Source organism: Macaca mulatta, chromosome 14 (genome assembly GCF_049350105.2).
Source record: "Macaca mulatta isolate MMU2019108-1 chromosome 14, T2T-MMU8v2.0, whole genome shotgun sequence".
Taxonomy (NCBI): domain Eukaryota; kingdom Metazoa; phylum Chordata; class Mammalia; order Primates; family Cercopithecidae; genus Macaca; species Macaca mulatta.
The window spans coordinates 118,836,452-118,848,705 of record NC_133419.1 but is presented as its reverse complement, the minus strand read 5'-3'; the positions used below and the strand labels follow the sequence as shown (position 1 = coordinate 118,848,705).

General features: G+C 54.7%; 1 protein-coding gene across 1 annotated transcript; it reads left to right on the top strand.

The window, feature by feature from the left end:
* Positions 1-200: 200 nt before the first annotated feature.
* SCN2B (sodium voltage-gated channel beta subunit 2) lies at positions 201-9,833 on the top strand. The gene is given in 4 exon segments (NM_001195475.1): positions 201-283; positions 7,963-8,129; positions 8,424-8,634; positions 9,634-9,833. Coding segments are annotated over 4 exon segments (648 nt in total). The 5' UTR covers positions 201-213.
* Positions 9,834-12,254: the final 2,421 nt, after the last annotated feature.

The window sequence follows — 12,254 nt, the reverse complement described above, 5'->3', positions numbered from 1 at the left end:
CCTTTACACACTCCCTCTCTCTCTCTTTTTAGCAGCAACATACAAGCCGGCCATATTAGAGAGATGGAAATAAAGCTTCCTTAATGTTGCATATGTCTTTGAAGTACATCCGTGCATTTTTTTTTAGCATCCAACCATTCCTCCCCTGTAGTCCTCGCCCCCTCAAATCACCCTCTCCCGTAGCCCACCCGACTAACATCTCAGTCTCTGAAAATGCACAGAGATGCCTGGCTACCTCGCCCTGCCTTCAGTCTCACGGGGCTCAGTCTCTTTTTCTCTTTGGGTAAGTTAGACTCACATCTGCATGCTCCCGAGGGTTCAGAAGTGTAGCCGCAACGTGAAGAGGATGGGGGCAGGGGATAGGAAAGAAGACATTGCTAGTGCTTCCCTCTGTGTCCTTGGGAGGGGAGGTGCTGGGGACTGGAAGGGACGTTGCTGGGGAGTGCAGAACCCTGGGACTACTTAGTCACAGAAATGTTGGGTCAGGGGATCTGAGTGTTGCTGGGGGCTGACAGTGGTCAAGGGAGGTGAATCTTCTTTGGATTTCCCCTAAGTGGACCAGTGTGGGGGTGGGGCAGAGAGTGGATTGACCTGCAGTATCTTCAGGGATTTTTTTTTTTTTTTGTAGCTGCCGCAAATGTGGGGTCCTGGGACTTAATGTTCCCTTAAGGGGCTTCTTTTCGGAACCTTGATCCTGGTGGATTTAGGGTGTTAGGAGAGTGTGCGGGGGAGCTGGTGGCAGAAAGTTGAGTCTGGGTCTGGCTTCCTGGCACTCGGTCTCACTGATCTGTTGGAACGTGTGTGGGAGTAGGTGGGAAGCGGGCTTGGGGAATGATGTCTGGGTTGGGAGGAGACCTGCTGAGGCACGCACTGATGGAGAAGGCACCTTTGGCTTGGGCCCGATGGAATGGAGGAGGGGCCAGGTGTAGAGATTCAGGAAAAAATGGAACCCATGGGCTGAGCGAGGTTGCGGCCCTTTAAATCCAGCCTCAGAACTGCCCAGTCCAGTCTTGCAGACTGTCCTGTCAAGTAGCCCCAAATGTTAATTTTGTATTTGACCACTCAGAGACTTCCTGGTGGGGAAGTGGGCTAGAAAGTTATTTGCAAGCCTGCTTTGTAGAGTTTCATTCTTGCTCCTAAACTTACTTATTGCTGGAGCAGCAACTGAGAGTCAAGTCCAAGGACTTGATGGCAATATTGGCCACCACAAAGCCTCTCTCTCTTTCTGTGGCGTGATGTGCTGGGTTTGGGGTAGGAGTGCTAAACACAGACAGTGCAGAGGCCCTGCCAGCCTGCTTTGCTGAGTTACTTGGCATATTAACATCAGGGCAGGAATGCTATGGAATCTCCGGCAGGACCTGGGTTTCAAGCCACCTTTGTCATTTACGTAATGACCACAGGCAAGTTACTCAACCCCTCTGAGCTTCAGTTCCCTTCTGGGTAAACTAAAGAATGCCTACTGCCTGGCGTGTTTGTGATCCAGGCACGGCAGGAACTTAAGAATGGCTAACGTAAGAATGCTTTTCGTGAGCCCAGGCACTGTGTGTCTTGTTCAGCCCTCACAGCAATCTGAGGTAGATTCTATTATACCTCAGGTTACAGGGAGGAAACAGATGACTACGGTAACGGGTAACGGGTAATGGGAGCTGAGATTTGAACTCCCTGGGTCTGACTTCACCACATTCTCTTAAACATTGGATTCCACTGCCCCCAATGTTCAAGAAATGGCACTGCTGTATTAACAGTACCTAATTGATCAGTCTCAGGACAGGCTGAAAGAGGGGGAGTTGGGTGAGTGGACTGTTGCAAGGAGCCCCAGATGGAGGACAGGACCCTTCCCTCAGGAGTTAGGAAGTGCTCCCTGCAGGAGAGAAGCCGCCTGGTGAGAGCCATGGCTAAGTAAAGTTAGAAAGGGGGCTCAGTGACCAGGACCCAGAGCCCTGGGCTATGGCAGGGAAGAGGGAGTCTGGGATGAAGAGGTCTGAGTGTTGGGGGTGAGGAGATGGTGGTGGGAGGCAGCTAAAGCTTCTGCAAAGCTGAGTGGGAGAGGACACAGGAATGGGAATCCTGAACTTGAACTTGAATTTGATTGGTGCTGTAATGAGGCATGTCCCTGGCACTCCAATGCTGAGGGCTGAGTTGACAATGGAACTTTGGTGGTGTTGCAGTAGCATCGATCCCCGGGATGGAGGATGCCACAAGTGATGAGGGAGGGGACTCTGTCGGGGCTGGGCTTGTGGGGATGACTATGGAGGTGACCATAAGAGAAGAGGGCCATAAGAGAAAGGGCAGGTGGGCAACCAACTGTACCCACAACAGAAGCACATGAGGCTAGTTTTAGCTAGAAACAATGCAAATGACTGGACTTCCCTCAAGTTTTTCTTGAGACCGTTAACTCCACAGTCACTGGCCTGCTTACCAATGTATGGATTATGTTAGAGGAGGCATAGAAAGTGGAGTCTGGGCTGAGCACGGTGGCTCACGCCTGTATCCCAGTGCTTTAGGAGGTTAAGGTGGGAGGATTGCTTAAGGCCAGGAGTTGGAGACTAGCCTGGGCAACATAGCAAGACCCTGTCTCTACAGAAAAAAAAAAAAAAAAAAAGAAAGAAAGAAAAAAGAAAAAAAGAAAAATGAGCCAGGCATGGTGGCGTGTGCCTGTAGTCCTAACTGTTCCAGGATGCTGAGGTAGGAGTATCAAGAGTTCCAGGCTGCAGTGAGCCGTGATCACGCCACTGCACTCCAGCATGCGCAACAGAGCCGAACCCTGTCTCTTAAAGAAAGAAAGAAAGAAAGAGAAAGAAAGTGAAGTCTGGTCCTCACTCTGGCCCACTGCACATACCTGCTGCTTGTGGTGGCAGGGACCCAGACATGGAGAGAAAGCGGTCTCTTCTTCCTTTAGTCGACTTTATTGAGCCCCAGTCTGTGCCACCCACTGTCCTGGGTGCCAGGGATACCAAGATGAATAAGAATCAGTTCCCCGGAGCCTCTTGAGGGAAACAGGCCCATAAACAAATAATAACAAGACAACATTGTATGTATGGTAACAATAATAGCAATAGTGATCATCAGAGTCGCAGCTAACTTTTGTCCAGGCCATGTGCTAGGCACTGTGCTGAACTTCATACAGACAGTAAGTCACTTAATCCTTACAACAGCCCTACGAAGTTGGGCTTATTGTCCCCTATATTACAGATGAGGAAACTGAGGCACTGGGAGGTTAACTATCCTGCCATTCTGCCCCCAAGTCATGTGGAAGAGATAGGAACAGGGCTTGGGTGAGGACAAGGACACTGGGGAAACAGTCACTGAGGCTAATGTGCTGTGAGCTGGGACCTGAAGAATAAGTAGGAGGGCCCCAGGGACAGGAGGGCAAATGAGCTTCCCAACCTGAAGCAAAAATATGTGCAAAGGCATGGAGAAGGGAAGCAAGGTGGTGTTTTCAGAAAAAATCAGAACTGGGGTCACTGGAGTGAAGGAGACCTGGGGGGATGGGGGCTGGCAGGAGATGAGGCTAGGGTATAAGTTGGCCTCAGATGGCAAAGGGCTTGGAAGCCGTGCCCAGGAGCCTGGACTCGATGCTGAAAGCAGTGGGTAGCCGTTGGAGGTTTGGAGGTGAGGAGTGATGAGGGTGGGTTGCTCCTGGCTGCACGAAGATGGGCTAGAGTGGCTGGGGTTGGGGAGGCCCTGGAGCAGGAAGGGTCTGGATGGTACTGCAGTGCAGGTGCGGAGATACGGGCTGGAAGCCACACTCACCTGGGAGGCAGGAGCTGCCCTGGGAGACAGTTCATCTGTTTAGATACTAAAAAAAAAAAAAAAAAAAAAAAAAGAAGGAAATAATTACCTCATAGTTTGCTGTAGGGTGGAAAGAGGAGTGAAGAGATTAACTTCCAGTCTCTGCAAGAGATAGCATTTGGCAGATGAGCAAATTTTCATAGTCACTGCAAGATGGGCTAGTTAGAACAGTGGATGACACGGTGCCTGAGGGCCCAGATGTGCCTTGGAGACAGCAGGGGGCCCGCCACTGCTGAGGTTTTGGATCTAAGATCAGAAGTCACAGCCCGTTGATGATCATTTCCCTTCTGTGAGTTGAAAATCGGAGACACAGGCCCCAGACCTGGTCTCAAATGGGACAACCAGGAAGACTGCGCGCCTCCCTTGTATGGAGGTTCCTTTAAATGCAACCACTCCCTGCTGGCCGGCCTGCCTGGAGTTGGACCTGCCATATAGTCGGCAAGAGATCTGGTACCCCAGATGCCTTGGGATGGGGCTCACTTCCCCACTCAGCTTCAGTGCCTCAACGCTGCCTGGAGCCAGGCAGACTAGCTTCAGATTCTAGCTTCGCCTCTCACTAGCCGTGAACTTGGGTTCGTCTCTTAACTTCTTTGTGCTGCATCTTCCTCATCCGGAATGTGGGAGTGATGACAGGGTTTTGTTAGTATTAAATGAGGTGATATGTGTAGAATGCTTAGACAGCGCCCGGCTCGTTGTAAGCATTTTGTAAGGGTTTGTGGCTGTGAAGTCCTTTCTGTGGCCTTGGCCATGCATTCGGGTGCTCTCCCGAAGCAGGAGAGTTAATCAAGAGACCAGAGTTTTGCTCACAGCTGTGATCTTATTGAGCCATGGCCCCCTCCTTTTTAATGAGGGCCCGGACTGGCGGAAGGTCTGAGGCCCAGCACCCTAAAGCTGCTGGGATTCTGGTAAGGTCACAGGCTCACGTGGGGATCTTGGATGAGGGGCTAGGAACCGTGACTCTGGCCTCAGCTTGTCCCTATTCTCTGCGTGTGGCTCTCATGGCCTCTCTTTCCTCATCGATAAAACAGTAGGGCTAGATCTACGGTTTCTGATCTCAGCTCCAACTCTGGCTCCGGATCCCACGCTCCCTCGCCGGATGGAACTTGACGTTTCACTTCTGTGACCACTAGAGGGCACGCGTGTTCCGCCCGGTACCTTCTGCAGTGCCGCGCTGCAGGGTGGGGAGGGGGAGCCCGCATTGCACCTCTCTGGCTGCCCCAGTCCTGCGGGCCAGAAAAGGCGCCCCCGCACTCCTCTCTACCCTGCCCTCCTCCACGGCAGGGTGCTAGCTCCTTCGAGATGGTGGAGTTCAAGTTCTAATCTGGAGCACTGCCTTGGGCTTGGTGGAGGGGGCGGGCAGAGGCCCGCGCAGGGTCAGCCGGGCTTCACAGAACGCAGACTTTTTGGCCTGAAGAGCCCCTGGGAAGATAATCGACCTCCCAAGGGAAGAGCTAGAGGGGCAGCACATTCCTGGGATGGGAGGTAAGCTCAGGACGAGCACTATCAATGCCTTCCCTCAGAGCTCTGTGCCTCTGCAGATAGAGATGCTGTTGGCATTTTCTGCCCACCTCCTCCCTGGCTGGTGCGGTGCCAGATGCTTTCAGAATGGTGATGAAAGTGCAGGAGATGGAATTGGGCTTTGTTCTTCCTGGCAGGGGCCCACTCATCCTCCCCAGGCCGTACTCCCCTAATGAGCACTTAAACTCACACCTGGAATCCTCAGCCCTGGGCTCCTCCTCTAGAAAACGCAGATGGTGACGCCTGTCTCCCAGCTTGGAGAACAGATGAGGTCCCCATGCCTACCCCTCCATCCAGGGCTGCTTCCAGTTCAGAGAATCTCTGGTTCTTAAGTCCTACCACTTGCCCTGATCGCTCGGGCCAGGGGCGGGGCCGGCAGAAGGGTGCTCCAGGCAGATGTTGATGTCCCTGCAGGCTGCAGGGCAGCTGCTTCTGCAGCTTTGTGCAGGAAAAAAAAAAAAAGTTTGAAAAATAGGAGCCCTGCAGGCCTGGGCTGTTTGCCAATTCCTAAGGACTGGCTGGAGGGGACAGTCTCCAAGGTGCCCTCAGGCCAGGCCAGATGCTCCCCTAGAAGCCCTTCCTGTTTGCAAGGCAGAACTTGGGGAGAATTGAGGATAATAGCAGCTACCATTTGCTGAATACTTACTGCTTATTTTCATTATGGAAACAACCCTGGGGGATGCGCGTCACCAGCTGCATTTTACAAAGGAGCAGCCCCCACTCTCCCAGCTTCTGATGCTGGAGCTGGGATTGAACCCAAGTCTAGTCGCATCCCCTTGTCTATGCTATCCCCACATCAGCCACTGTTGGGCTTGCCTGGACAGCCTCCCAGCACTCCCCAACCCTGCAGGGACCTCCTATCACACTCCAAAGAGGAAACTCCTAATTCCGCATGCTGGCCCACAAAGCCTTTGTGAGCTGGTCCCTGCCTTACTCTCGGACCTCAGGTCTCACCATGCGCCCCCTTGGTCACTCTGCTCCCTCTGCCTCAGGCACACGAAGCTCCTTCCAGTCACTGGGACTTGGCCCCTGGGAGTACCCCTGCCTGGGAACTCGACTCCCTCAAAACTTCAACGGGCTCACTCCCTCACTTCAGGCGGGCACTGCCTGCGTGTCCCCCTCACAGCAGGCTTCCCTGCCCACCCAACATCAGACAATGCCCCTCTACCTTGCCGTGTGTCTCTAACCTACAACTCCATGATTTTTTTCCTTCTTCCCAGAATATAAGCTTCATGATGCAGTGACTCTGCCTGTCCTGTTCACAGCAGTAACCCTCAGGGCCTAGACTAAGTGCCTGGCACACAGTAGGTGATTTATAAATATTTGGTAAATGAGTGAATGAATGACGCTGAACACTGCTGTTTATCCTCCATAAAGAAAGGGAACCTTCTGAGATAAGGTTCTTGAGGATACGGGCAGAGCATCTTGGAATGAAGGCTAGGGCTCAGGTGAGTCCAGTGAGGTGCCTGGGGCGTGACATTTAAGGAGGTAGTTCCATGACCAGAGAGTGGATGCCCCTTAAGTGTCTTGCCCCAGGCCCCTCGCTCACCTCCCTATAGGCTCTGTCCTGCTTAGAATGTCAGAGTGGGACAGGCCTTTCTCAGCCCCAGCACCAAGGTCTCCTGGCCTACATCTAGTGTTCCTAATAGGACTCCTCCACAGAACCAGCAGCTCCCACCCTGCCCTCCTGTAGCAGCTCCTTGCCGTGGTGTCTCCAGGTCTGACATCTCCAAGAGGGACTCCTGTCCCTGTAGACCCATCAGCTGGTCCTTGGAATGGTGCCTCACCTTCTGGGGCACCTCTTCCCTCCCACAGCTTGTCTGCCCTCTTTCTTGTCTGTCACAAGCCTGAGGAAGGTAGGGGGCTGGGCTGTGCTGGGACACAGCTTTGCTCTGTCCCTGGGATATGGAGAGTGAGGCCTTCCAAATCTCCAGCTGTTCTCAGGCTGCTGCCCTGAGAACAGAACTGCAGGGGAGCCCTCAGTTTCAGCTGGAAGGGCTTTGGCCCAGCAAAGATGGTTCGAAGTGGTGAGAATAAGGGGGAAACTGAGGCAAGCATAGTGAAGCCCCTGTCTGTGGTCTTCTGCTAGCATATGACAGAAGTGGGGCAAGTGTGGTGGGGGCGGGGGTTGCCTAACAGTGGTTCTAGAAAAGGCTTGGGGCCATTTGGCTGCCCCTGGCTTGACAGGTGACGTGATGATTTGGTCTCTCTCCTCCCCTACCTGCTCTGCCACCCCACTTTGCCTCAAAGACCATATCTGGTGCCCCATATGTGCCTGCCCACTCCACGAGTATGGACTGGGGAGGCTGAGTGGGCCCCTGCCAGGAAGAACGAAGCCCAATTCCATGCGGCTTGCACCTGTACTCCCAGCTACTTGGGAGGCTGAGGTGAGAGGATCACCTGAGCCCAGCAGGTTGAGGCTGCGTGAATCATGATTGCGCCACTGCACTCCAGCTTGGGCAACAGAGACCCTGTTGCAAGTAACAATAACTCCCACTGACTAACTGGCGCTGTCGAGGACCCAGTCCCCTGCCCAGTCCCCTGCCGGTTGCTCTGCTCTGCCTCATCCCCCAACACCCTCAGGCACAGAGGGCTTGCCCCTCCCCAGCCCTTTCAGCCAGACTCCTCACCAGCTTGTGGCTTCGTCTGCAGTGCCACCAGGACGGAGCATGGAGGTCACAGTACCTGCCACCCTCAATGTCCTCAATGGCTCTGATGCCCGCCTGCCCTGCACCTTCAACTCCTGCTACACAGTGAACCACAAACAGTTCTCCCTGAACTGGACTTACCAGGGGTGCAACAACTGCTCCGAGGAGATGGTGAGTCCTGGGCTGAAGGCGGGAGTGGGGGAGGAGGCAGGAGCCCCGCAGCATGAAGGCCCCGTCCCACCATCGGCCCCCGCGCTGGACTAGGCCCCAGAGGACCCTGGGTGGGCTGCGTGCCCTGGAGGCTTTGACACAAGGTGTGCTGCACACCCTGGTGCCTCCTAGAGGTAACTGCCTCTCTTCCCCAGGAAAAGGGTAGATAGGAAGAGGGGGCGTCCTCGCTGTCCTTGTAGTTGCTTGCTCATTCAGCCGCCCAGCTGCCCATCCTGTCCCTCGCTCCATCCCCAGTTCCTCCAGTTCCGCATGAAGATCATTAACCTGAAGCTGGAGCGGTTTCAAGACCGCGTGGAGTTCTCGGGGAACCCCAGCAAGTACGATGTGTCCGTGATGCTGAGAAACGTGCAGCCTGAGGACGAGGGGATTTACAACTGCTACATCATGAACCCCCCAGACCGCCACCGGGGCCATGGCAAGATCCATCTGCAAGTCATCATGGAAGGTGAAGGCTGGGGTGCCAGCTTCGGGGCCCTGACCTTTCCCACCCACCTACTCTGTGCAGCACTCGCTCAGGGCACTTTGGGGAGGCCATGCCTTCCTGAGGGTGGGAGCAACCATTTGTGCTACATAGAAGGAATCCATTTTCTTCCCTCTAGTCCTCAAGAACCTGGGAACATGTCCCAGAGAGTCCTGGTAATGATATAGACTATAATCCCGGTCTTAATGATGGGGCTGGGCGTGATGGCTCACACTTGTAATCACAGCACTTTGGGAGGCTGAGGCAGGCAGATAGCTTGAGCTCAGGAGCTCGAGACCAGCCTGGGCAACATGGCAAAACTCCATCTCTACAGAAAATGCAAAAATTAGCTGGGCATGGTGGCTGGCACCTATACTCCCAGCTACTTGGGGGGCTGAGGTGAGAGGATCACCTGAGCCCAGCAGGTCGAGGCTGCAGCGAATCATGATTGCGCCACTGCACTCCAGCCTGGGCAACAGAGCAAGACCCTGTTTCAGATGACAACAACAACAATAATAATGACGGTGATGATGGCAGCTTTCATTTATTGGGCACCTCTATGTCTCAGTCGTAGGGCTAAGCTCTGTTTATGCACTATTTCATCCTCATGAAAACCTTCGAGGAAGGTATTATTATTAACCCCATTTTACAGGTTAGAAAACTGAGGTTAGAGAAGATAAGTTACTTAAGGTCATGCAATTCATAAGTTGTACAATCAGGACTCAAATTTGGGTCTGGTTTGATCTTAAAGTTCGTGCTCTTAAATACTTCATCACACTACCTCCTCTGGGGCCTTTGGGTGTCCTGGGATTTGAGGGTGGGGGCACTTCAGGGTCAGTCACCTGGATTGCTTTTTGGCTTTGCTAAAGTCCTGTCCGCGGAGGAGAGTAAAGTCAGGGTGGTTCCACGCATGCCATGGGTAGTGGGGTGGTGGGGAGGCCCCTTTCCCAGCCCTGGTGCTCAGTGGCTCTCCTTCCTTTCCAGAGCCCCCTGAGCGGGACTCCACGGTGGCCGTGATTGTGGGTGCCTCTGTCGGGGGCTTCCTGGCTGTGATCATCTTGGTGCTGATGGTGGTCAAATGTGTGAGGAGAAAAAAAGAGCAGAAGCTGAGCACAGATGACCTGAAGACCGAGGAGGAGGGCAAGACGGACGGCGAGGGCAACCCGGATGATGGCGCCAAGTAGTGGGTGGCCGGCCCTGCAGCCTCCTGTGTCCCGTCTCCTCCCCTCTCTGCCCTGTACAGTGACCCTGCCTGCCCGCTCTTGGTGTGCTTCCCGTGACCTAGGACCCCAGGGCCCACCTGGGGCCTCCTGAACCCTCCACTTCGTATCTCCCGCCCTGCACCAAGAGTGACCCACTGTCTTCCATCTGAGAAACCTGCCATGCTCTGGGACATGTGGGCCCTGGGGAGAGGAGAGAAAGGACTCCCACCTGCCAGTCCCTGGGGGAGGCAGGAGGTACGTGTGAGGGTCCCCAGAGAGAAGGGAGTGGGTGGGCAGGGGTGGCGGAGGAGGCCGCCGTCCACCTGCCCAGTGCTTGGCCTGGCAGTGGCTTCAGAGAGGACCTGGCTGGGAGGGAGGGCTTCCCTGTGCTGACAGAGCTCCCTCAGGAGGGCTTGGCCTGGCATGGCTGTGCTCCTCCCCTGCTCCCAGCCCAGAGCAGCCGTCAGGCTGGAGGTGACGATGAGTTCCTGAAGCTTGGAGGGGCATGTTAAAGGGATGACTGTGCATTCCAGGGCACTGAAGGAAAGCCAGGGCTGCAGGCAAAGCTGGACATGTGCCCTGGCCCGGGAGGCCGTATCTGGCCCTCGTTTCCATTGCTAGTGGCCTCCTTGGGGCTCCCGTTGGTTCCTAATCCCTTGGGACTGTGGATGAAGCCAGACAGAAGGGCAGCTCCAGGTAGGGGGTCAGGTTCCACAGAGGGCACCCACCAACAGAGGCCAGTTTCAAAGTCAGCTGAGGGGCTGAGGGGTGGGCCCCATGGTGAACACAGGTTGCTGCAGGCTCTGACTTCTCCCTGGGGTAACCACCCTCGCCTGGGCAGGGGCAGCCAAGGCTGGGAAATGAGGAGGCCATGCGCGGGGTGGGCCAGCTTTCTTTGGGGCGTCAGTGAGAACTCTCCCAGTTGCCCTCGGTGGGATTTCCACCTGGCTTTTAGCTGCAGAGAGGGAAGGGAAAGTCTGAGGCCAGCATGAGGGCAGGCCTTGGAACCTGAGTCCCCAATGGCAGCCCTGTCCCATCTGTGGCCACGCTACTCGCTCCTCTCCCAACAACTCCCTTCATAGGGACAAAAATGGCAATTGTAGGCCAGGCACGGTGGCTCACGCCTGTAATCCCAGCACTTTGGGAGGCCGAGGCGAGTGGATCACCTGAGGTCAGGAGTTCAAGACCAGCCTGGCCAACATGGCAAAACCCCATCTCTACTAAAAACACAAAAATTAGCTGGGCATGGTGGCGTGTGCCTGTAATCCCAGCTACTTGGGAGGCTGAGGCAGGAGAATCGCTTGAGCCTGGGAAGCGGAGGTTGCAGTGAACTGAGATTACACCACTGCACTCCAGCTTGGGCGACATAGAGAGACTCCGTCCCAAAAAAAAAAAAAAAGAGGGAGCCAACCATCACTGCCATTACACTCACATTCAATGGAAATTGGTTAGGCCTGAGAGAAGGAGCCAGAGACAGAAACACTGACTCTGAGAACACGACCTTGGAAGATCCTGAGATCAACTAGCCAAGTCACTCACTTACAAATGGGGAAACTGAGGTTCCAACTGACAGAAACTGAGGGTCCTGCCCTCTTCTCTGGCTCCTCAGTCTCCAGTTTGAATCAACAGAGCCATTGTTTTCCAGGTGGGAGGGGCCTCTGGGGCCTGGTCCATGATGGGGCGAGGTGGAGGGGTGGGCTCCTCTAGCCCTGCCCCTCTCCCAGGAGCCCAGCCCCTCTGGCCAGGACTGAGGAGGAGTGGAGGGAAGCAGGGAGGGAGGGCTCGAGCATGAAGGGCGCAGCTGCTGGCAAATGCCCCATTCCCTGCCCCAGCACTTCCCAGCCTTTCCAGGAGCTCAGCCCCACCCCTGCTCAGGGAGTCAGGTGCCCAGGGTAGGGAATAAGTCTAGGAAAGGGGGTGGAGACAGGACCGTGACAGTCTCAGGGACCAGTCCCTGCCTCTGCCCATCAGATGGCCAATTTGGGGAGAGAGCAATATCATCTGGGAGATTCAGCTTAATTCGCTTCAATTCAGCAACCATTTATTGAGCATCTATTACATGCCAGGCACTGTGCCGGGCACTGGGGATATACACAAAGCCATAAGCATTGGGGGCTACCAGGTTGGCACTGTAGGGACCAAGATTAACTTTTTGGTGCATCTAATTCCACCTCTGCAAGACACTGCTTCCAAGGCTACAATTGGGGAAGATGAAGAGATTCTAAAATCTGGGCCCTGGGAAGGGAGATACAGCAGGAAAGAGGGGCGATACAACAGGGTCAAGGGTGCAGAGGCCAGGCAGAGTGGGCACAGAATGGGGGATGGGCAACCAGCCTGGTAACACCTGGGTGAGGTGAGTGAGTCAAGCCCATCTGGAAATGCTAAACTCATCAGCTCAGTACC